At 47.1% G+C, this 23,812-nt stretch overlaps 1 protein-coding gene across 1 annotated transcript in view; it reads right to left on the reverse strand.

Annotated features, from left to right (window-relative positions):
* Positions 1-23,812, reverse strand: part of DNAI1 (dynein axonemal intermediate chain 1) — a 297,103-nt gene that overhangs the window by 243,877 nt on the left and 29,414 nt on the right. Inside the window, exons 3-9 of the mRNA XM_065598665.1 lie at positions 23,249-23,347; positions 20,801-20,881; positions 14,135-14,261; positions 10,524-10,603; positions 9,000-9,125; positions 6,571-6,630; positions 3,039-3,173 (exon numbers count right to left, since the gene is read on the reverse strand). Of these exons, the coding sequence (XP_065454737.1) occupies positions 3,039-3,173; positions 6,571-6,630; positions 9,000-9,125; positions 10,524-10,603; positions 14,135-14,261; positions 20,801-20,881; positions 23,249-23,347 (708 nt within the window). The remainder of the gene's footprint in view (positions 1-3,038; positions 3,174-6,570; positions 6,631-8,999; positions 9,126-10,523; positions 10,604-14,134; positions 14,262-20,800; positions 20,882-23,248; positions 23,348-23,812) is intronic.

A 23,812-nucleotide genomic window follows, 5' to 3' on the forward strand; every position in this document is an offset into this window, starting at 1 on the left:
TGCCACTGGACTTCTTGTTGTTTTTGTGGATACAGACTAACACGGCTATCCCCGATACTAAACATCCCATGGATTTCTATGGGACAGCTCACGTACATAAGCATTGCAGAACCAGCCCCTTACACAGTACACCATATGAGATAGGTACATGTCTAAACCAACAGCCCAATCCTGCTCGCTTTCTGCGTGAGGAACTCCTTTTGTCATCAGTCTTTGATCCTGCAGGATTGGTGTGTATGTGTTTATTTGCAGCGCCATCAACAGTGGTATCAGTAATAAACAACAACAACAACACCTTCGAAATATCAAACATGTCCAATCTAGTTTACTGGAGGACTGCTTGGTGGTCTCAAAGGGTGTTCACTGACAGGTCTCACACCTTAACTCAAAACACAGAGGTGTAACAAAGGCCTTGCCTACCCTCAGAAGTTGCACCAGTTTAAGTTAAATCAGTATCTAAACCTATTTAGTTAACCTGATGCAAAAGCCTGTGTAGATGGTCTTATTTGGCTCTGAGTGTCTTACTTTGAATTAGCTTAATTCGGGGGAAGGGGGAGGAGAGAAGAAAGCTAAACCAAAGTTACTTTTACACCAAAATAAGAACGTCCACACAGGGGTTTGCTCCGGTTTAACCAAATGAGTTTTAAAATACACCTTTAGTTAAACTGGTGCACATTTGTGTACAGCAGTGGTCACCAACCCATAGATCACAACTGACTGGTCAGTCCTGGAGTCTCTGCCAGTCAATCGTGATCTCTGCCCACAAGAAGTCTGGCGACGCAGCAGGGCTAAGGCAGGCTCCCTGCCTGTCCCAGCCCCACGCTGGTCCCAGAAGCAGCCAGCATGCCCCGTGGCCCCTGAGGGGGGGAGGGGCAGGGGTCTCTGCACACTGCTCCTGCCTGCAAGGACTGCCACTGCAGCTCCCATTGGCTGGGAATGGGGAGCTGCGGCCAATCGGAGCTGCGGGGGCGGTGCCTGCAGGAAGGAACAGCGCGTGGAGCCAACCGCCTCGTGGAGCTACAGGGGCGTACTGGCCGCTTCCTGGGGCCAGGGCATGCAGGGAGCCTGCCTTAGCCCTGCTGCACCACCGATCAGGAGGTAAGTGCCGCCCAGTGGAAGCCCGCAACCCAACCCTCAGCCCTGAGCCCCCTCCTGGAGCTAGCACCCCATACCCCCTCCTGTACCCCAAATCCCCTCCCACACCTTGAACTCCCTGCCCCATCCCTGACCCCCCTTCCGGAGCCAAAACCTCATACCCCCTCCTGCACCCCAACACTCTGCCCCAGCCCAGAGCCCCCTCCTGTACCCAAACTCCCTCCCAGAGCTGTAGCACTTAAGTGAAGATGCTCCCACACCAACGGGAGAGCGTCTCTTGTCAGTGTAGTTAACCCTCTAGAGGCGGTAGCTATGCCGACGGGAGAAGTTTCCCACCGACAGAGCGCTGTGTACACCGGGGATTCAGTCGATATAACTATGTCGCTCAAGGGGGTGGATTTTTCATAGCCCTGAGTGACGTAGTTATACAATATAAGTCTGTAGTGTAGACCTGTCCTCAGATACTGAAGCTGGTGCAGAATGTAGCAGCTCACTTATTGAACAGGACATCTTGCAGGGAGCACGTGACCCCAGCACGTTGGGATCTTCACTGGCTGCTTATTGATCTACAGGTGGAGTTTAGGTGTTGGTTATGACCAGGACTGGAGCACTCATGGGAAAAAAATAGTTTGGCAGCTGGGGGAGATATTTGGGGGAGGGTGGAGAGTAGAGAGCGGCAGGTGCTCAGGGCCTTGGGGGAGGGGATGGAGCGGGGGCAGGTAGAGCACCCCCGGGGAAAAAGAAAACTCAGCGCCTATGGACTAGCATACTTGAGGGGCCTCCTGCTCTCCCCAGGCCATAATGACACAGCCGTCAACAGGGTTGTTTGAGCTGGATCTCCTTTGTTATAAAAGAGAAGGGGCGGCGGGAAGGGCATTCTCTGCGAGGGCTCCGGGATTCTGGAACTTGCTCCCTGAGGTCTGAAACAGCCCAAATGTGGCGACTCTCTGGGGACGCTGCAAAATACATCTGTCTGACCAGGTTTCAGAGAGGGCTGAGGTTATGCTTCCCCTAATGATAACAGGGTCGATAATAGGTAGCTGCCTGGCTGCGCTCCCATTGGAATGATCATTTTGCTGCTGCTGGGATTTTAATCTATTGTATAATTAGTGAGTGTGCTAGAAAATTAGATTGGTTTAACTACATCAGTCAGGGGTCTGAAAAATCCACACCCCTGAGCGGTGTAGGTAAACTGATCTAAATCTCCATGTAGACAGACTTAGCTACCGCTTCTTGGGGAGGTGGATTACCTATGATAACAGAAGAATCCCTCCCATCGGCGTAGGTAGCGTCTACACTGAAGTGCCACAGTGGCACTATAGAGTTTAGACAAGGCTTTGGGTAGGCCTCTCTTCTATAATTCTACATTTAAATAAATAATGGAGCTCAAGTTCAATCCCCCCAAATGGAGGCAACTCAAATCAGTAGTCAGGTTTGAAAATGTAGGTGTATATTTTTAACAATACAAAAATATTAAATTAAAAAACCCCAAGGATGTAATGTAACTTTAATGGACAACAGGTAGCATTTTCAAGAGCACCCGAGTGACTTCCCAAATCCCTTTAAAATGGTTTGCAAATCTCAACGAATATTTCTACTGGTTTCATCCTGTTCTTCCACATTTGCATCGTCAAACAACATACACAATGACGGAACTGCACAGTAACACGGAGGTACAAACCTCACTCCCAGAACAGAATTCACATCCATGTTCTGGTTGGGCATTTTTTACATTCCCGTAAAAAGTACAGCAACTTGAAAATGGAAATTTCACACTGTGCATTTGCAAAATCAATTTCTGAATTTCTCATTGCGTCACTATTTGCTGTCAGAGATGGCTAACACCCTGGCAAGTTTGAGCTGCTAACATTTAGCCAGGTTGGAGTTATAAATGCACCCTGCCAGCTCTGACCAGAATCATGAATTACACATATGGCATGTACCTGAGACTCTAGAGAGGTTAACTTTCTCCCCCTTGGCTTGTCTTCTTTCTTTGCAACCAGGGGTTTTTGCTTCTCTTTCTCCTTCGACTTTTCCAGTTTCTGAAGCTCCTCCACATAGGCATCATAGATCTCCCACTGAGAGAGACAGAACAAGAGTCAGGACTTCCTGTCTAATCTAACAGGCAACTTCACTGCACTCCAGCAAACAAACAGACCAGTATGCCAGACATCAACACGTTCAAAAGATACCACAGTCTTTACCCCAGAAACACTTCCACTGAAATGAGGTTGAAGTCAATGGGTATTTTGCCTGTATACAGACTGCAGGATTGAACCCCAGGATTTTTAAAGCCCTGCTTCCCCAGGCAACTAACAGAAGTTACTAGATCACAGGCCCTGGCTCTCATGGGAGACTTCAATCACCCCAATATCTGCTGGGAGAGCAATACAGCAGTGCATAGACAATCCAGGAAGTTTTTGGAAAGTGTAGGGGACAATTTCCTGGAGGAACCAACTAGGGGCAGAGCTCTTCTTGACCAGCTGCTCACAAACCGGGAAGAATTAGTAGGGGAAGCAAAAGTGGATGGGAACCTGGGAGGCAGTGACCATGAGATGGTCGCGTTCAGAATCCTGACAAAAGGAAGAAAGGAGAGCAGCAGAATACGGACCCTAGACTTCAGAAAAGCAGACTTTGACTCCCTCAGGGAACTGATGGGCAGGATCCCCTGGGAGAATAACATGGGAAAGGAGTCCAGGAGAGCTGGCTGTATATTAAAGAATCCTTATTGAGGTTGCAGAAACAAACCATCACGGTGTGTAGAAAGAATAGTAAATATGGCAGGCGACCAGCTTGGCTTAACAGTGAAATCCTTGCTGATCTTAAACACAAAAAAGAAGCTTACAAGAAGTGGAAGATTGGACAAATGACCAGGGAGAAGTATAAAAATATTGCTCAGGCATGCAGGAGTGAAATCAGGAAGGCCAAATCACACTTGGAGTTGCAGTTACCAAGAGATGTTAAGAGTAACAAGAAGGGTTTCTTCAGGTATGTTAGCAACAAGAAGAAAATCAAGGAAAGTGTGGGCCCCTTACTGAATGGGGGAGGCAAGCTAGTGACAGAGGATGTGGAAAAAGTTAATGTACTCAATGCTTTTGTTGCCTCTGTCTTCACGAACAAGATCAGCTCCCAGACTACAGCACTGGGCAGCACAATATGGGGAGCAGGTGACCAGCCCTCTGTGGAGAAAGAAGTGGTTCAGGACTATTTAGAAAGGCTGGACGAGCACAAGTCCATGAGGCCAGATGCTAAAGGAGTTGGCGGATGAGATTGCAGAGCCATTAGCCATTATCTTTGAAAACTCATGGTGATCGGGGGAGGTCCCGGATGACTGGAAAAAGGCTAATGTAGTGCTCATCTTTAAAAAAAGCGAAGGAGGAGGATCCAGGCAACTACAGGCCAGTCAGCCTCACCTCAGTCCCTGGAAAAATCATGGTGCACGTCCTCAAGGAATCAATTTTGAAGCACTTTGAGGAGAGGAAAGTGATCAGGAACAGTCAGCATGGATTCACCAAGAGCAAGTCATGCCTGACTAACCTAATTGCCTTCTATGATGAGATAACTGGCTCTGTGGATGAGGGCAAAGCAGTGGACGAGTTATTCCTTGACTTTAGCAACGCTTTTGATATGGTCTCCCACAGTATTCTTGCCAGCAAGTTAAAGTATGGGCTGGATGAATGGACTATAAGGTGGGGAAGAAGTTGAAGGATATTCCAAATCTTTGGGGTTGTATAGAAAGTCACGTGCAGGCAAGAGCAGGAGAGGGGGAAAAAAGGAATAGCTAAGAGAGACGAGCTAGGAGAGGATAGAGAGCAAAGGGAAGAAAGAAGAACTGAGAAAGTGAGTAGTTCAAATCCATTTCCTTTCACAAGAGGTTAGAAAAATTAAGCAGAAACTTTTCCCCCTAATTTTCAGCATCTTAATCTAAAATCTCAGCTGTGGTTTGATTCATTTGACAGTTCTGTTCTCTCAATCTCCCAAGCAGTCGCATTATCAGAAAATGGTCAGAAGAGAACTCCTCCAGCCTGTGACAGATGAGCACTTTGTACATCATGCTAATTATATGCTCTGATCTCCAGATAAGGAAAAATCTGGGGCAATGTTTTTCAGCATAACAAAGGTGCATTTTCCCTTCCCCATACCATACTGCTACATTAGAGGTTTTTTCAGTTAATGTAGTTAAATTAATACTTTGTCCTGTGCACTGTTGTGTCTCCAGTACAATGGACAAATCAGCACAGACTGGGCCAATTGTCAGATATCAGTAACAATCACAAATAGACCATTAAGCTTCTAGGAAACAATCAGTGAAACTGGCTGGATTCCATACTCCGCGAAAGCATTGGTGAATTTCAGGTGTAAAAAGCATTAGCTTAATATTTATTTTTTTCAAAATGCTTTTTAAAGAGACAGAAAATTCCGTACAACGAATTGGGGACAGCTCTTCACTTGGTGTAAATTGGTGTACCCCCATCACCTATAATGACGCTATGTCAATTTACACAGACTGCAAATCTGGCCCGCCGTGTTTTTTTACTGCATTTCTTACTACATTTGACTCCAGGCATTACAAAATTGTTGCTTCCTCTCCTAGATGGTTTAGACAATGGATGGAAAAAAACCCACACAATCTTGCACTTTGTAAATATTTGTAAACTCCATGGAAAACTCCCCAGAATAGGAAGCAAATCTTTGGCGGTTCCATACACTAGATGTTCCTTTCAGACTTCCTGGAGGGGAGGTTGGCCAGGCTGGCTCATAGTTAATAAGTGGGGTGATAACTAGTTGGACATAGAACCTCTGAGACATGCTCTTCGGGAGAATAGTTCTTCACTCTTTAGGAATAATGCAGGGGATGAGAGCCTTGGTTAGCAGTGCCACACTTCTTTTTTCTTGCCACTTCCCTATCTGGTATCAGCAATTTCTACAGCCTTCTTCCAAAACTCATAAACATATGCCTGGCTGTTGTGCAAATTGGTCTCTTTAAGGTCTGCTGATATCTAGTCCATGTACCATGTCTTTGGCCTCCCACCTTGGTCATCTTCCACCTGAGATCATTGCAAGGGCCAGCCTCACAGTGCAGCTCTCAGGTCTCCAATGGACACGTCCAGCCTAGCCTAACCTCTCTCAATTTGTCTTCAGTTGGGGGCAACCCGCATTGGGCCCCTCATAACCTCATTTTGTTTCCTATTACAGTGCCATACTCAGGTATATTAAAAATTCTATTCTGTTCGGTGGTGGGTCCAGGTCTGGAACCAAGACCTTAGTATCTGAGTGCCTTCCATTGTTAAAAACACATACAGGATTACTTACATCACCACGTTTTCCTCTCCAGTCCCTTATCCCACTCCCGTAAAGATACCGTAAAAACTTACAAAAAGGAAAAGGGACAAGGTGGGGGAGTTACTATCTTTTATTGGACCAACTTGATATCCTGGGACTGACACTGCATACAACAAAAGGAAAAGGGTTTACCTGATTAGCAGTGGCAGAAAAGGTTGCTCTAGGTGGAGGCTCCATTTGACATGCTCTTTCCTGAAAAATAATATAAACGAAAGTGAATCTACAAGTGACTACAGTCATGAAAATCCTCATCTCCTTTAGTAGAAGCTTTGTCCCCTAGAAGAGTCCAGCTGTGGAAGCAGCCTAGAGTTTTTCATTTACCAAGCAGGGGGAGTGATCATGGTATTGCATTTGTGTAGCAACTGTCATCCAAATGGATCCCAAAGTACTATAGAAATGTTACTAAATGAGGATTCCAACACTAGAGAAAGAGCTAGGTAGAACACGGACTTTCCATTCTGTGGGAGATTCCAAGATTTTGACGTTTGGTTTTGTCCCAATTGGGATGAAAAGTCAAAATCTTGGAAATTTTTACAAAATTAAATAGTCTGAAATTTTTCATTTTGACCTTACAAATATGTTGTTGAGGTCAAAGCATTTCATTCCAACTTTCTCATTTTGGCTATTATATTATATTTCATAAAAGTTGAAGTGTTTCAACCTTTGTATTTTTATATTATAAATGACAAAATATAAAGTCAAAACAAAATGTTGTGATAATTCCCCCATGAAACATTTCAATGAAATTGGTACGTTCCCATGAAACATTTCAATTTCATCAAATCAACATTTTCTGGAGGAAAACTGTTCAGTCGGAAAATCTTTGAGCAACTCCATATATTTATATATATATATCACTTCACTGACCTCTGAGGTGAAGCAGGCTCTGGGAGGGAATGTGGCACATCTTTAACAGCAACATTACACAATGGCTTAAGGGCCACATATTGCTTTTAAATACCCAAGCAAATCCCATTATCATCTATGGAACTCCACATACAGAGCTGAGAACAGAATTTGGTTCTAAAACAAAAAGTAAAGAATTCTGTGTTCATGTAAAACTACAGGGGCATTTTAGTTCAGGAGAATACAATTACTCAAGTGAGCCAAGACACAAGAGTGAATACCCCTCCTCTTTTAAAACATGTCATGAGATCTTCAATAACCACAAGTGGTCAGGAGCTTGGGGTGACATTGCTTTTAAAAGGCAGCATTATCCAGCATCGCAGGACCCCTTAGCACTGTCCTAGAACATCAGTTCAGTACTGACTCCGAGGAAAGAGCACGACCCAAATCATCAGCACTAATTCCTGCAGCCCCTTGATTTTTCTCATTGGCTAGGCCAGGTTGGGAGACCAATGAGATCTAAAGGGAACACACCTTAGCTGGAAAGGCTGCAGGAACTCTGGCTCTTTGAAGAAGGGATGGATACTTGGGCTGGGGGACTGCAGGGAAAGGGAGGGAAATTTCTCCCTGCAACAAGTATCTTGGACTCATAGGAAAGTTTGGATTGACCTCCTCGTGGGTCAAACACCACATGCACGGTGATCAGCTAGGAAGGGTTCTGTGGGCCATCTACACGCAAGCTGGAGGTGTAATTTCCAGCTCAGGTAGACATACACAGGCTAGCTGTGATTGAGCTAGTGCGGCTACACTTCTCTTTTTAGCACAACAGCACAGGCGGTGGGATGGGTTTACCACCCGGAGCACAGTCCCACCTGAGCATCTACTCAGGCATCTAGTGCATTCTGCCTGCCCACCATGGCTATGGTTTTTGTTTTGTTTTTAAAACTACACTTCTACTTTAGTGCACTACCAGTCAAAGTTTGCATGCATACGTCTATCTGAGCTGGACATACCCTTAGAGACACACCCATTGGGAAAGACTGTGGCCTCAGCACAAAAGGCATTTCGGAACCTTAGGACTCAAATCCATATTGATCTTCTGTCATGGCAAGAGCAAACACATGCACTGTGCATAGAGCTTATGTAAAGCAGCGACAGAGAACATCTATCATTCTTAAATAGCTTGCATTAGCAAAGTTTCTGAGCACCTCACCAACTTTAATGTATTTAGCTCCCCCAACACACCAGCAAGGAGGGAAGTGCTTTTCTATCCCTAGTTTACAAATGAAAAATCAAGGCACAAGGTCACACAGGAAGTCTGTGGGGTAAAAGGGACATGAACCCAGATCTCCCAAGTCCTAGGCTAGTGCCAAAACTACTGGACCATCCTTCCTTTTCTGGTATTAGGGAAACAAGTACAAAAATGTTACACCCAAGCATGTGTGTGAGGCTGAAATTTCACTACCTAGATTTTCAAAGGTCCCAGACCCCTCTGACAGAACATAAGAGAATCCATCTGGTGAACATTACTCTGTGTCATCATTTTCCCCATCCCAAATGATTTAGGTATGACTAGTTAAGGTTCTTTTCCCCACTAATATTAGCAGTGATTGCAGAAGATGACACACAGATAAGCATTCTGGACTCCAGTCACAAAGGAAGGATTTTACTAACACATGCTTGTGTATCATCGAAAGAGAGCAGTGGCAGCATACCCGCACGGGGTTGTTGAAAGTCTGTGAAGCTCTCTCACAAAAGTTGAACTGGTTGGTGAGCTTCTGTTCCTTCCTCGAATGGGGAGGAGGTTCTTCCCCTTCACCTGCTTCCTCTGCTGATACAGCCTAGAGAAGAATAAAGCAATGCTTAATTGAGAACTGAAGTGGATCAGAGATCTTTCTTCAACTTCAAAATGCCTATCCCTTGGACTGCTGGACATCTGGTGCTTAGCAGAGGTAACCTGTTACTCAGGGTCGAGGGCCACCATTGGTGAGATGGGTGTGGGATTTGGAGATCACCCTCAGCCACTCTAAGCACAGAGATCCAAGTTGCAAGAATGGTTGAATGTGGCTGTTACCACCACTAACTCATTTGGAAAAGTCCACACAATTCTCCTACCTATGGACATCTCCATGATCCTCATGGATTTGTCAAATCTAAGGTGGGCTACTGTAATGCTCTCCTAATTAGGATCCATCTGAAACTGATCTAGAGGTTTTAACAGTTGCAGAAAGTGACTACTCGCGTGCTCTTTTGAATAGAATAGAGTGAGTTAGTTACAGCCACTCCTTGTGATCGGCACTGGCTATTGGATACCCAGTGACATAGTTCAAAGGCCTTTGATCTCATATATTTAGCTCTTTATAATCCTGGCTTCCTAGTACTTCCATAATTGCCTGTATCCCCCTCTCTCAGGCATTTAAAGTCACCTGAAATTAGTTTGCTCTTGATTCCTATGTTCAATACTGACTGGGCAAGGACTGAACTTCCTACTGTATTGTCCCTTCTTCACTAGCTGCCTTTAGGTCACGCCACCAATCTCGGTTATTTCAGCTGTCTTATGTTCGATCCTTTCACACCTTCATGCTTTGCTTTTGCCTCAGTTACACTGTTTCTGTTTCTCTCCGGAAGCTAGGAAATGATCCTGTTGCACGTTGTTTACTTGACTCTTGCGGGATTTGGCCTGTATTTTATATGGCTGTCTGGTTCTTATGTCATTTTATTTGTATTAATTTGTATTATTTTTCATTGCACAGCACTTAGATGCCTTGCCACAGGCACCTTATAAATGGATGAAACAAATAAGTATTGTAGTAGTAGAAAACAGTGGCCTCCAAACTTTGCTCAGCTCTGATTCACATCAGCAATTGGCTAGTAACCCAGGGGCCAGGCTTCACATGTACAAAATGGAACCGATTACAACTGCTTTCCAGCTTGAATACAGAAGAGCTGTCCACAGACGTGTCCCAGCAAACCATGCTTCATCTGGATGGAGCATCTGGCTCAAGATAAAGCATGGTATGCAGGCAACTTTCATCTCCATGGGCAGCACCTCCATATTAAAGAATAGGTTGGCTGCAGACCACCTTGCAGAATACACGTAGGTTGCATCAGAGAGAAAGTAAGCAAGCCTGGAGTTCCCTCTGGCGATGCTGCTTACGCCAAAAGACATGTACAAAATGAGCTTAGAATGGAAGATTTAAAAGGATATTGACGGCTCGCAGTTGGCTGTGAAGCATTACCGGAATATCTTCTTTGCTTCCTTCTTCTTTAACCTCTGTCTCTTCAACTTCTATCACGGTGGACTCAACAGGAGCCAGTTCTGACAACAACACAGGTATGTTAATCATCTCTGGCTAATAGACACCTTTATGTGTTGCAGACACTTTCCATCTTCCACAATTTGAATACAAAGATACTACAGATCTGTCTCATCTTACGCTGGGGTTACGTTCCACAGTCAGCGCCTAAAGCGAAAATCGCGTATGGTCAAAATTACAGTGAGTGTAATGGCGGGCGGAATCACCCGCACTACAGAAACAGGATTTAAATTGTTATTTTTCTCTTTTTTGTTTTTGCCGACCGCGTAAAGCTGAAATCGCACATGTTAAATGCGCCTAAGATGCGACAGACCTGTACATCCTTTCATCTCCGAAACACTCTACAAACCCTAGCTTATTAGTCATCACAGTACCCTGCCAGCCAAGTAAGTCAGTATTACCGTCCCCAGTTTACAGAGGACTGACCTAATGAGGCGAGTTGGCTCGTTCAAAGCCACAGAGAGAGTCAGGGCCACTGCTAGAAAGAGGTTGCAGCGGTTCCAATTCCCTGGCTGAATTCAGATCACATCTCACTCAGCTCTCTCATTTGGGCTGCATCCTTTTTAGGAAACACTTTCTCTACTCTACAAAAATGACTATGTTTAAACATGGCTGTGAAGAATGGCTGTGGCCAAATTATGTTAATATGGGTCATGTGTGGACAGGAAAAAAACTAATAAGCATGTTAGAGAAGCATGTCTTAGTCCAGGTATCTAGCTCTATCCATCTGAACTCTCACTGGTTGTGGAGACCATGGTGGAGACCAAGTCTATCCATCCAACAACCTATTCCTCTTCCAAACAGACTCCTACAGCCTAATTTGACATCCCGAATCATAGAATCATAGAATATCAGAGTTGGAAGGGACCTCAAGAGGTCATCTAGTCCAACCCCCTGCTCAAAGCAGGACCAATTCCCAGCTAAATCATCCCAGCCAGGGCTTTGTCAAGCCGGGCCTTAAAAACCTCCAAGGAAGGAGACTCCACCACCTCCCTAGGTAACGCATTCCAGTGTTTCACCACCCTCCTAGTGAAATAGTTTTTCCTGATATCCAACCTGGACCTCCCCCACTGCAACTTGAGACCATTGCTCCTTGTTCTGTCATCTGCCACCACTGAGAACAGCCGAGCTCCATCCTCTTTGGAACCCCCCTTCAGGTAGTTGAAGGCTGCTATCAAATCCCCCCTCATTCTTCTCTTCTGGAGACTAAACAATCCCAGTTCCCTCAGCCTCTCCTCATAAGTCATGTGCTCCAGACCCCTAATCATTTTTGTTGCCCTCCGCTGGACTCTTTCCAATTTTTCCACATCCTTCTTGTAGTGTGGGGCCCAAAACTGGACACAGTATTCCAGATGAGGCCTCACCAATGTCGAATAAAGGGGAACGATCACGTTCCTCGATCTGCTGGCAATGCCCCTACTTATACAGCCCAAAATGCCGTTAGCCTTCTTGGCAACAAGAGCACACTGTTGACTCATATCCAGCTTCTCGTCCACTGTGACCCCTAGGTCCTTTTCTGCAGAACTGCTACCTAGCCATTCGGTCCCTAGTCTGTAGCAGTGCATGGGATTCTTCCGTCCTAAGTGCAGGACTCTGCACTTGTCCTTGTTGAACCTCATCAGGTTTTTTTCGGCCCAATCCTCTAATTTGTCTAGGTCCCTCTGTATCCGATCCCTACCCTCTACTGTATCTACCACGCCTCCTAGTTTAGTGTCATCTGCAAACTTGCTGAGAGTGCAGTCCACACCATCCTCCAGATCATTAATAAAGATATTAAACAAAACCGGCCCCAGGACCGACCCTTGGGGCACTCCGCTTGAAACCGGCTGCCAACTAGACATGGAGCCATTGATCACTACCTGTTGAGCCCGACGATCTAGCCAGCTTTCTATCCACCTTACAGTCCATTCATCCAGCCCATACTTCTTTAACTTGGCGGCAAGAATGTGCTGCTATCAGCTGCGGGAATGAACACACTCATGGCATTGAGGATTCCATTTACATATAGATTTACTCTAAATCCTGGTAGAGATTTCAACACTGATGCAAAGAAAGGAGCATAAACCCCAGAGAACCACAGGTAACTAAGATTCTCAGGAGCTCACAAGATAGCGCCCTTGGGCCTGGCAGCTGCCACATTAGAAGGGCACATATCCATGGCCAGTTCTAGTCTTTCAGTTAATTCTGACCATCAGCAGTCCTCTGCTAAAAAGATTCCCTAAAAGATTCCATTGCCCACATGGAACATGAATGCAGAATTACTTGGTGGCATACTTTTCGAGACTCTGAATTATGGTACCACTCTAACTCAGTGAATGAGATTTTCAAAGCAATCTAAGGCTATGTCTACACTACAGAGTTTTGTCGACAAAAGTTATGCTTAAAGTGCTGTAATTAAACTGCTGTTGCATGTCCACACTATGCTCCTTGTGTCGGCAGAGCACGTCCACACTAGCAGCTCTTGCATCAACACAGAGAGCAGTGCACTGTGGGTAGCTATCCCACTGTGCAACTGGCCGCAGGGTGCTTTTGCAATGCCTCAGGGGGCAGGTACAGCATCACATGATGCAGGTTTCTCAATCCCATCATTCCATGGGCATCCTACTAGATCGCCAACTGCTTTTCAACTGAAGTGTGTGTGGTGGGCAGTGTGTGTGACAGGGAGCATGAGTGAGGGGAAGAGACAGAAACACAACATGTGTTGGGGACGTGTGTGTTGGGGGAGAGTGTGTCAGCATGCTATCTCTTTAAGTTCAGACAGTAGTTTGAGCAGTCTCTCCACCCCTTCCCCTGCCCCCAGCAAGCGGGGAGGGGGGAGAACAACATTCCACATTAATGGTTCTGTGATTCCCTCCCTAGTTCTCTGACAGCCTCCTCAGCTCTGTGAGCTCTCCATGCTGAGGAATGTCAAAGCTTCCTGGAGCTTTAAAAGGGGAGGGGCACGTGCCTGTGTAGCTAGATGCAGGGCAGCAGAGTTCAAAATAGCGAGCAGAGCGGTCACGGTGGGCATTGTGGGATACTGGGGGAGGCCAGTTATGTTGACATAACGAACGGCTGTGTCTACACTGACGGCTTTGTTGCTTTAAATTTGCCACAAAAAGCTTTATGCCTCTCGTTGAGGAGGTTTTATTTTGTCCACAAAACACCAGAGTTTTGCCACCAAAAGTAGCTTTGTAGTGTGCTCACCTCCACTGTTTGGTCAGCAAACGGCAGTTTTTGCTAACAAAACGGTGTAGTGTAGACAAGGCGTAAGGGCTTAGACACGTATCTCTTATTAATTTTAGTGGAAGATTGTCTAAATCCCCTAGAGTGCTTCTGAAAACTTAGCTCCTTGTATTAGTGCACACCTGGCTTGCAGATTGTCAGAAGTGGCAAATACACAATTTGTGTTATAAACAGTATTTCTCTGCAAAGAAGACTGCTAGCAGAAATAAGTGCTGCTCCATTCCCGGGCCTCAGATTGCAGCGTGCTCACTGTCACACACAGAGTAAGCTACACCAGCACTTACTGAATCAGTGTCCCATAAACCTACCTGGTTCCAAGCCTATTTTGGCACCCTGCCGTCTGCCTTCATCTGAGTCTCTGAGTAACAGGTTCCCATCTAAGGAGAAGTGAATGGCCAGTTGGTCCACATAGCTTATCGGCTTGTATGCTCGTTCCTACAGAGGAAGAAGATAAAAAAATCAAATCTGGACAGATTAATGATTTTATCGGGAACAATCTTTGCCTGTAGATGGTAACGCGGACCAGGTTGTATGTGGATAAAACAGGTTGTATGTGTATTTGTTATTCACATTTGTTTTCACTGCAGGTTCCAAGCCAACAGGAACCTGAGACTGCTGGCTAGGCCTCACGGTATGCAGGACCACAAATAAACAATATGGGGGGCCAGGGTGGGGCGGGCAAGCAGGGGAGGGAAAAATCAGGTGTGTTTCAAGGAACGTTCAAATTTCAAGGAATGTTCCAATTGGAGGGATTTAGGTCTGATTCCAAAGGATCTTTCCGCTGACTACAGTGAGTTTTGGATCAAATCCATGGGCCTGTTAATCAGTGTTGTCAATTGAAACCTGTGAAGTAAAAGTTGGGGGACTCTATCCCTTTCAGAGTGCATCCTGTCACCATTTTTCCCTAACGCAAGCACTGTCAGTGGCTTTCTCTTCCCTCATGCTCAGTTTATAGGGTAGAACAGGAATAGGCAACCTATAGCACGGGTGCCAAAGGCGGCACGCGAGCTGATTTTCAGTGGCACTCACACTGCCCAGGTTCTGGCCACCAGTCCAGGGGGGCTCTGCATTTTAGTTTAATTTTAAATGAAGCTTCTTATACATTTTAAAAACCTTATTTACTTTACATACAACAATAGTTTAGTTCTATATTATAGACTTACAGAAAAAGACCTTCTAAAAACGTTAAAATGTATTACTGGCACGTGAAACCTTAAATTAGAGTGAATAAATGAAGACTCGGCACCCCACTTCTGAAAGGTTGCCGACCCCTGGGTAGAACAAGATCTTCCGACTGCCAGTACAACAGGCTCAAATTAATATCTGAAGATTATGCCAAATTCTCTGCTGCTTCATAGTCAGTAACAATATGGAACCAAAAAAAAACCCCAACACCACTAGATGCATTCTTTGTTGGGAACAGATTAGTCTTCCATCACAACGTTGGATTAGGTGGTGCTGGAAATGGTAACACCTTCCCTAACACCATCACCGCCACCAGCACACAAAATGATTAGGACGTGTGGAAAACACACACGGGGCCTGATTTTCCTGTCACTTACACCGGTGTAAAATTCGTGCTCTGAAAGGCAACGTGTCTGACCTATGGTGGAGCATGTTCCCAAGTAAGGGCTTGTAATAAGGCAGATCCATGTGGGGCACCCTCCAGCAGCAGGCTGCAGTAGAACAGGTGCACCTGCCTCAGTTTCCCTCCCTCAGACTCAGAGTAGTTCTACACTAGTTTTCTTGCCTCAAGAACCCTCCTCTTTGGGGCCAGTTTGTTACCAAAATACGTTCAAATACTTCATAATAAGAGTCCCAAACATAGTCCATTTCTCACACCCAGTGTATATAGTCCTTAAAATCCCACATCCTCTAATCCACCAGGATAGCCCATACCACACGCCAGCATCTTCCACCACACCTGGGCTCTTCTCTTTGAAGTCTGGTCCTGAAGTTTTTTTGCTGCAGGATGGCTACCTTTAAATCTGCTATTGTGTGGCCAGGGAGGTTGAAGTGTTCTCCTACAGGTTTTTGTATATTGCCATTGCTAATATCTGGCTTGTGTCCATTTATCCTTTTACGTAGGGACTGTCCAGTTTGGCCGATGTACATAGCAGAGGGCCATTGCTGGCATATGATGGCATATATAACATTGGTGGACATGCAGGTGAATGAACCGGTGATGTTGTAGCTGATCTGGTTAGGTCCTGTGATGGTGTTGCTGGTGTAGATATATGGGCAGAGTTGGCATCGAGGTTTGTTGCATGGGTTGGTTCCTGAGTTAGAGTTACTGTGGTGCGGTGTGTGGTTACTGGTGAGAATATGGTGAGCAGATTTAAAGGTAGCCACAGAAAGAGAAACTGCTGAGCTTCAGTTCATCTGCAAATTTGACACCATCAGCTCAGGATTAAACAAAGACTGTGAATGGCTATCCAACTACAGAAGCAGTTTCTCCTCCCTTGGTGTTCACTCAACTGCTAGAAGAGGGCCTCATCTTCCCTGATTGAACTAACCTCGATATCTCTAGCCTTACTCACTCTTGCTTGCATATTTATACCTGCCCCTGGAAATTTCCACTACATACATCCGAAGAAGTGGGTATTCACCCACGAAAGCTCATGCTACTATATGTCTGTTAGTCTATAAAGTGCCACAGGACTCTTTGCTGCTTTTCAGATCCAGACTAACACGGCTACCCCTTTGACTCTTTGCTCCTTCTGGGAAGTAGTTTTCTTGAAGTGTGCAGTTCATCTTACACAGCAGGTGTGCTCCCAAGTATGCATTCAAACCCAGCCATATTTATTGCATGGTTGTTTATGAGCTAAAAGCACTCTCTATACATAGGGTGACCAGATGTCCCGATTTTATAGGGACAGTCCCGATATTTGAGGCTTTTAATTATATAGAAGCCTATTACACGCCACCTCCTTTCCTGATTTTTCACACTTGCTGTCTGGTCACCTTATCTATACATCACCCAAGACTCAAATTCACCCATCAGCTTTTTACCATGTTCCTCTTGTCCCATGATGTACATTTCTTCTCTTTTGGTTTAGATCCCACATTTCAAGAGCTATGATGACACAACCCAACCTCTACTACAGGGGTCAGCAACCTTTCAGAAGTGGTGTGCCGAGTCTTCATTTATTCACTCTAATTTAAAGTTTCACGTGCCAGTAATACATTTTAACGTTTTTAGAAGGTCTTTTTTCTATAAGTCTATAATATATAACTAAACTATTGTTGTATGTAAAGTAAATAAGGTTTTTAAAATGTATCAGAACCTTCATTTAAAATTAAATTAAAATGCAGAGCCCCCCGGACCGGTGGCCAGGACCTGGGCAGTGTGAGTGCCACTGAAAATCAGCTCACGTGCCGCCTTCGGCACCCGTGCCATAGGTTGCCTACCCCTGCTCTACTAGGACCCCCTGCTCGCCTTCCTCCGCAGCATGGGGCAGGGGTCGCTTGCTGGAGGATTCTCAGCGATTTGAAGTCTTTAAATCATGATTTAGGGACTTCAACAGCTGAGTCAAGGGAGAGAATTCTTCCGGGAGTGGGTGGGTCAGCTTTTGTGGCCTGCATCATGCGGGAGGTCAGACTAGATGATCATAATGGTCCCTTCTGACCTTAGAGTCTATGAGGACACACTGTTCATGAATCTAGCTTTTAACAGGTTACATATCTGCTAATGCCAAAAGCTACGGTTAGCTTTGCAGAGTATTGCGGGATATAGACATAGATATAAATATAGCTATAGATATTGTGACATGAGTGAACAGAATTGCGGGAAGAGCATAATACAAGTCACTTGGGATAACTGTTCATATTTAATATAATATATACAATATTTATACCATGCACATAACACCTATTAATGTGGGGGGTGTAACACATTGCTAACCTGTGCTGAAACTCATGCTGCCGTGTCTACACTACTATGGTTATCCAGGCTAGCTAGATTAAAGCTAGCACGGGTATGTCTCCTAGGGTTACCATTCGTCCGGATTTACCCGGACATGTCCTCCTTTTTGTACTAAAAATAGCGTCCGGGGGGAATTTGTAAAGCACTCACAATGTCCGGGATTTCCCCCCCCAGGCAGAGCAGACGAGCGGCTGGGAGGGCTGCAGGGAAGTCCCGGGCTGGACTCCGGAGCAGCTGTAGAGGAGCCGGATCCGCCCTGCATTCTGAGCAAGTGTATCAGCACAAAGTGCAGCCCTCCCCTTTTGCAACTGGGAGCGGTTTCTGCCATGCAGCGTAGCAAAACGGGAGCGAGAGCACTTTGTGCTGATACAAGGGCAGCTCTCCCCTGCAGTCCGGTCCGGGCCAGGGGACCGGGTTTTGTTGTGCAGGGCCAGGGACCCGGTTTTGTTGTGCTGGGGAGCTCAGCCACGTGTCCGGCTGGCACAGAGCCCAACACCCTGTTCTGAGCAGCAGGGTAAGGGGGCCAGGGGGCAGGAAGGTTCTGGAGGTGGCAGTCAAGAAACGGGGGGGGGGGCTTTTTGGGGGGAGTGGAGAAAGTTTTGGGCAGTCAGGGTACAGGTAGGGGGTAGGGTCCTGGGGGGCAGTTGGGGGGGTCTTAGGAGGGGGCAGTTAGGGGACAAGGAACAGGGAATCTTAGGTAGGGGGTGGGGTTCTGGAGGGCAGTTAGGAGCAGGGGTCCCAGGAGGGGGCAGTCAGGGGACAAGGAGCGGGGTGGGGGGCTGAGAGTTCTGGGGGGGAGCTGTCAGGGGGCAGGAGTGGGGAGAGGGATCGGAGCAGTCAGGGGACAGGGAGCAGAGGGGGTTTAGATGGGTTGGGAGTTCTGGGGGGGGCTGTCAGGGGGCAGGAGTGCGGAGAGGGATCGGAGCAGTCAGGGGACAGGGAGCAGAGGGGTTTAGATGGGTTGGGAGTTCTGGGGGGAGCTGTCAGGGGGGCAGGAGTGGGGAGAGGGATCGGAGCAGTCAGGGGACAGGGAGCAGAGGGGTTTAGATGGGTTGGGAGTTCTGGGGGGGGGGCTGTCAGGGGGTGGGGAGTGGTTGGATGGGGCGTGGGAGTCCCAGGGGTCTGTCTGGGGGTGGGGGGGTGGATAAGGGTTGGGGCAGTCAGGGGACAAGAGGCAGGGAGGCTTAGATAGGGAGTGGAGTCCTGGGGGGCAGTTAGGGGCAGGGGTCCCAGGAGGGGGCAGTCAGGGGACAAGGAACGGGGGGAGGGTTGGGGGTTCTGGGGGGGCGGGAAGTGGGAGGGGCAGGGGCGGGGCTAGGGCGGGGCTCCTCCCGTCCTCTTTTTTGCTTGCTGAAATATGGTAACCCTAATGTCTCCCCAGGCGACAATCACACTTTCATAACAGAGTAGATGTATCCTAAGACTCAAACCATTTAAGGCTCTGGAGATCAATATCAACACCTTAAGTGGCACCCAAAAGCAATAAGAAGCCATTGCAGACTCAAAGTGCTAATGTAACAATGCTCCTTAAAGCAAACACTGCTTTATTCTGCACGAACTGGACTACAGCTTCAAGGGAAGTATCATAGCCCCACGTCGAGCCCACTGCAGTCATTGAGAAGGTCCCGAGGGCATGAATAACTCATCCCCCTGGGTCACCTCCTCTCTGTTACACCACAGCCACAACACTGGAGTCAGTGAAATCGTGCCAGTGTAATGGAGAGGAAGATGTGGCCCCATATCCACTCCCTGGGGGCCAGATTCTCCGCTCACTAGTTAAATTTCTTTTCTTATATAGAGTAAATACAAGGCCAAATTATCCCTGGCCTTTGCGCCGGCGCACAGGAATGAGACCAGAGAACAAAGTGCCTTCCCAAGCCTTTGAGCTCCCTACTCACAGCTAGGGACAATCCAAGTACTGCAGCTGGGACACTGCGGGGACTGCTCCCTCCACATGCCCCAGGGGGTGCAAACCATCCCAAGGAGGGAGGCGAGGAGGCATGGCCATGACTCCACCCTCCCCTTGCACAACCCACAGAGCTAGCTGAACATCCTGGGGGAGTAGGAAGCTCCACACGGATGCAGAATGTGCATGCGCCTCCTGCACTGGAAAGCTGAGGGAGGAGGGATTGGACTTCATAAGGCACAATCCTTCCTGGAGCTTCCCCATGGGTCTCTGCAGCCAGGGCCGGTGCAAGGAAGTTTCACGCCCTAGAAGAAACTTCCACCTTGCACGCCCCCACCCCAGCCCTGTGGCAGCTCCCCGCACCCCCTCCCCTCCCCCCTGAGGCACCCCCTCTACCACAGCAGCTTCTCCCCACCGCAGCAGCTCCCCACCCCAGCTCACCTCTGCTCCACCTCCGCCCCGAGCACGCCGCCCCTGCTCTAATTCTCCTCCCCTCCCAGGCTTGCAGTGCCAAACAGCTGATTGGCGCTGCAAGCCTGGGAGGCGGGAGAAGTGGAGCGGCCACCATGCGCTCAGGGAGGGGGCATAGGAACGATGTAAAAAAAAATTGGGGGCACCGCTTTTTGGCGCCCCCAAATCTTGGCGCCCTAGGCAACCGCCTAGTTTGCCTAAATGGTAGCACCGGCCCTGTCTGCAGCTCCGGCTGGTGACTAATTTCTCCGCTTTGGCCCTGAATTGGCATTGATTGCACAAAACATGTTTTTGAACACTCATATATTTTCATGAGACTGGAACACGCTATGAAGATATTGAGTTATAAATGCACTACTGACTGTAAAGAATCTTCTCTCTCCTCTCACCACTACTGAATGAAATAATTTATCAGCGGAGATTAGCTGCACTAATTACATTCCCTTTCAGAACTTGTTGAGTAACTGCCATCTTCTGTTTCTGCATAGTCAATTATGTTAATGTTTATAGACTTTTATCCTCTGCAAAAACCCTTGAGGAACTGATAGTAATATATGGAAAATAAAGTAAATCCACACTAAAATACAAGTTACCTAGTTATACATTAAGTTAAGCACAAATCAATAAATGGCACCCACCAGAACCGGGATTTACAGACCATTCTGCACTTACCTTAAAGCTGTATCGGACGATATTCTGGGGAGCATGTGGATTATTGGCTGTCAGGATGCGTGTAACTTCCTCTTTTAATTCCTTTGGAATGGAAAAACAGAGCCATAAATACAAGCCCGTTCTTAAAGCTGGAACAGTAACATATAGTATAAAAAGATCTCCAGGTGCCTCGGGCTCATTTCCATTGTGTTCAAACTGCAATGGGCATCTCAGCAAAAGCTTTTGCTTCCAGGAGGAACAATGGCTGTGGCAAAGTTAGTTCAGAATGTGCCAAGTTAGGGCCCCATCTGGCAACCACTACTGGGCATAATGCTTACTACCATGGGTAGCTCCATTCACTTCAAAGGGATTACTTAGAGCAAGTCTACACTTCAAGCTGGAGGGGTCAATTCCAGCTTGAGGAGACAAACCTGCGCTAGCTCTGATCAAACTTACATGCGAATAATAGAGCATAGCTGCGGCAGCTATGGTGGTGGGACAGGCTAGCCGCCCGACTACATGCTGTGACAAAGTTTCTCCTCTATCTTGGTGGGTCCTGCGCTTATTGGCGGATTTTCTTGCCTCAGAGATTCACCATGTGGGTTGGGGAACAGCCCAGAGACCTTCCCCTCTGGAAGAACCCACAGTCCAGGTCAATTGGGAGGTTTGGGGGGAACCCGGGCCCGCCCTCTACTCCGGGTTCCAGCCCAGGGCCCTGTGGACTGCAGCTGTCTATAGTGCCTCCTGTAACAGCTGCATGACAGCTACAACTCCCTGGGCTACTTCCCCATGACCTCCTCCAAACACCTTACTCATAGGCTCTAAGGTCAGAAGGGACCATTATGATCATCTAGTCTGACCTCCCGCATGATGCGGGCCACAAAAGCTGACCCACCCACTCCTGGAATAATTCTCTCCCTTGACTCAGCTGTTGAAGTCCCCAAATCATGATTTAAAGACTTCAAATAGCTGAGAATCCTCCCGCAAGCGACCCCTGCCCCATGCTGCGGAGGAAGGCGAAAAACCTCCAGGGCCTCTGCCAATCTACCCTGGAGGAAAATTCCTTCCCGACCCCAAATATGGCGATCAGCTGAACCCCAAGCATGCGGGCAAGATTCTCTAGCCAGACCCTCTGGAAAAAGTTCTCTGTAGTAACTTTTAATGTCCCATCATTGACCTTCCTTATTCTCACCACAGGACCTTCCTCCGAGTGTCTGATAACGCTTGTGCTCCTCAGTCCTCCAGCAGCACACCCTCTCACTCTCAGCTCCTTACGCCTCTTGCTCCCAGCTCCTCACACTCGCACCACAAACTAAAGTGAGCTCCTTTTTAAAACCCAGGTGCCCTGATTAGCCTGCCTTAATTGATTCTAGAAGCTTCTTCTTAATTGGCTCCAGGTGTCCTAATTAGCCTACCTGCCATAACTGGTTCTAGCACGTTCCTGATTACTCTAGTGCAGCCCCTGCTCTGGTCACTCAGGGAACGAAAACTACTCATCCAGTGACCAGTATATTTGCCCTCTACCAGACTCCTGTACCCCACTGGTCTGGGTCTGTCACAATGCCTAGCATCTCGGATGTATACGTACTCAGGGCAGCTAGCCACTCCTGCTGCCCGTGCCACCATCGCTTTTAACATGCTAACACGATCAGAGCTAGTGGGGATATGTCTCCTCAAGCTGGAAATTACCCCTCCATCTCAAAGTGTAGGCATACCCCTAGATTCTTTAGTACTATGAGATATTATGTAGACTGTAGTAACACCCACAAAGTGGTAGGCGCTTTCCATACACAGATCCTGCCTTGAAGTGCGTGCAATCCAAAATAAGTTGTAAGCACCAAGCACAGTAGTCAGTGTTTGCAGCATTGGCCCCTTGGTTAATAACAGCACCATTTATATAGAGAATAGGAGGACTTGCGGGGGGTGGGGGATGGAACACATCTTTCTTCTGTTGACCCTATGGAGATCACAGTGCAAAGTATGAAGAACCTAAGGCTGTGTCACTTTTATATGGTCCATCCTTTGCAGCGGGGATCCCGCTTTGAGCAGAGAATCTGGAGGCAGTTGTGGACAGGGATGTGCCTGACTCTGTGGTTCCATTGGAGCCATGCTGCCAAGGAGCAAGGCCAGAGCTCTAGGACCCTCAACACAAAAGGCCCCAGAATCCTCCTGGTCCCTGGGATGCTCAGGGCTTGTTGGTTGACCTTATGGGCCGTTCCACCAGAGGAAACCCTGTTCCACCACCCCAATGGTGGAACAGGGGAGAAATCTTCTCCTCAAGGACATTTTCTCTCTTTTAGCCCATTGGCTCCAGAAGGTTCCTTCAGGTAATGCTCTCCAGCTGGTACTGCTGAAGGCAATTTTGTTTTAAACGGCAGAAACAGTGCACCAAAAACTCGGTGAAGTGTTTGCAGGGATTCTGCTTTTGTGTAAACAACCCATGAAAACCCCAAATACTCTTTTACTCACAGCTTCGGTCAACTCCAGTTGGTCCGGGGGTTTGAGTAGAGTTTTTGACTGTGTCCATTCATCTGCCCCCTCTCCCACTTCAGTGGATGCATCTTCATCCTACCACAGGAGCAACAAACCCATTAATGCACTGAGATGGGGACGGTTTCAGCGGTGTGAGGGGATGGAAGTAGGGAAGCAGCTGATTCCATTCATTCTCTAAATGAAGCTTTGGCCAGTCTTAGCTAACACAGACCTTGTGGGCCTTGAAAGGTGTGGCGTTGCCATAGCTGCCACTGAATGAACCTACGAGGTGCTCAGCACTTCTTAGGATCATAAGAACATAAGAACGGCCATAGTGGGTCAGACCAAAGGTCCATATAGCCCAGTATCCTGTCTTCCAACAGTGGCCAATGCCAGGTTGTTGCCCTGGATTTGAGGGGTGTATATATCCCAGAATGTGATCAAGCTAATTGCAATTATATTATGTGCACTCAGCCACTATGAATTAATGAAACAGAACACCACATATTGGATGGTTAATTTGGAGACAAGCTTTCAGAAGCAAGGTCATAACTACTGGCA

Source organism: Chrysemys picta, chromosome 6 (assembly GCF_011386835.1).
Source record: "Chrysemys picta bellii isolate R12L10 chromosome 6, ASM1138683v2, whole genome shotgun sequence".
Taxonomy (NCBI): Eukaryota; Metazoa; Chordata; order Testudines; family Emydidae; genus Chrysemys; species Chrysemys picta.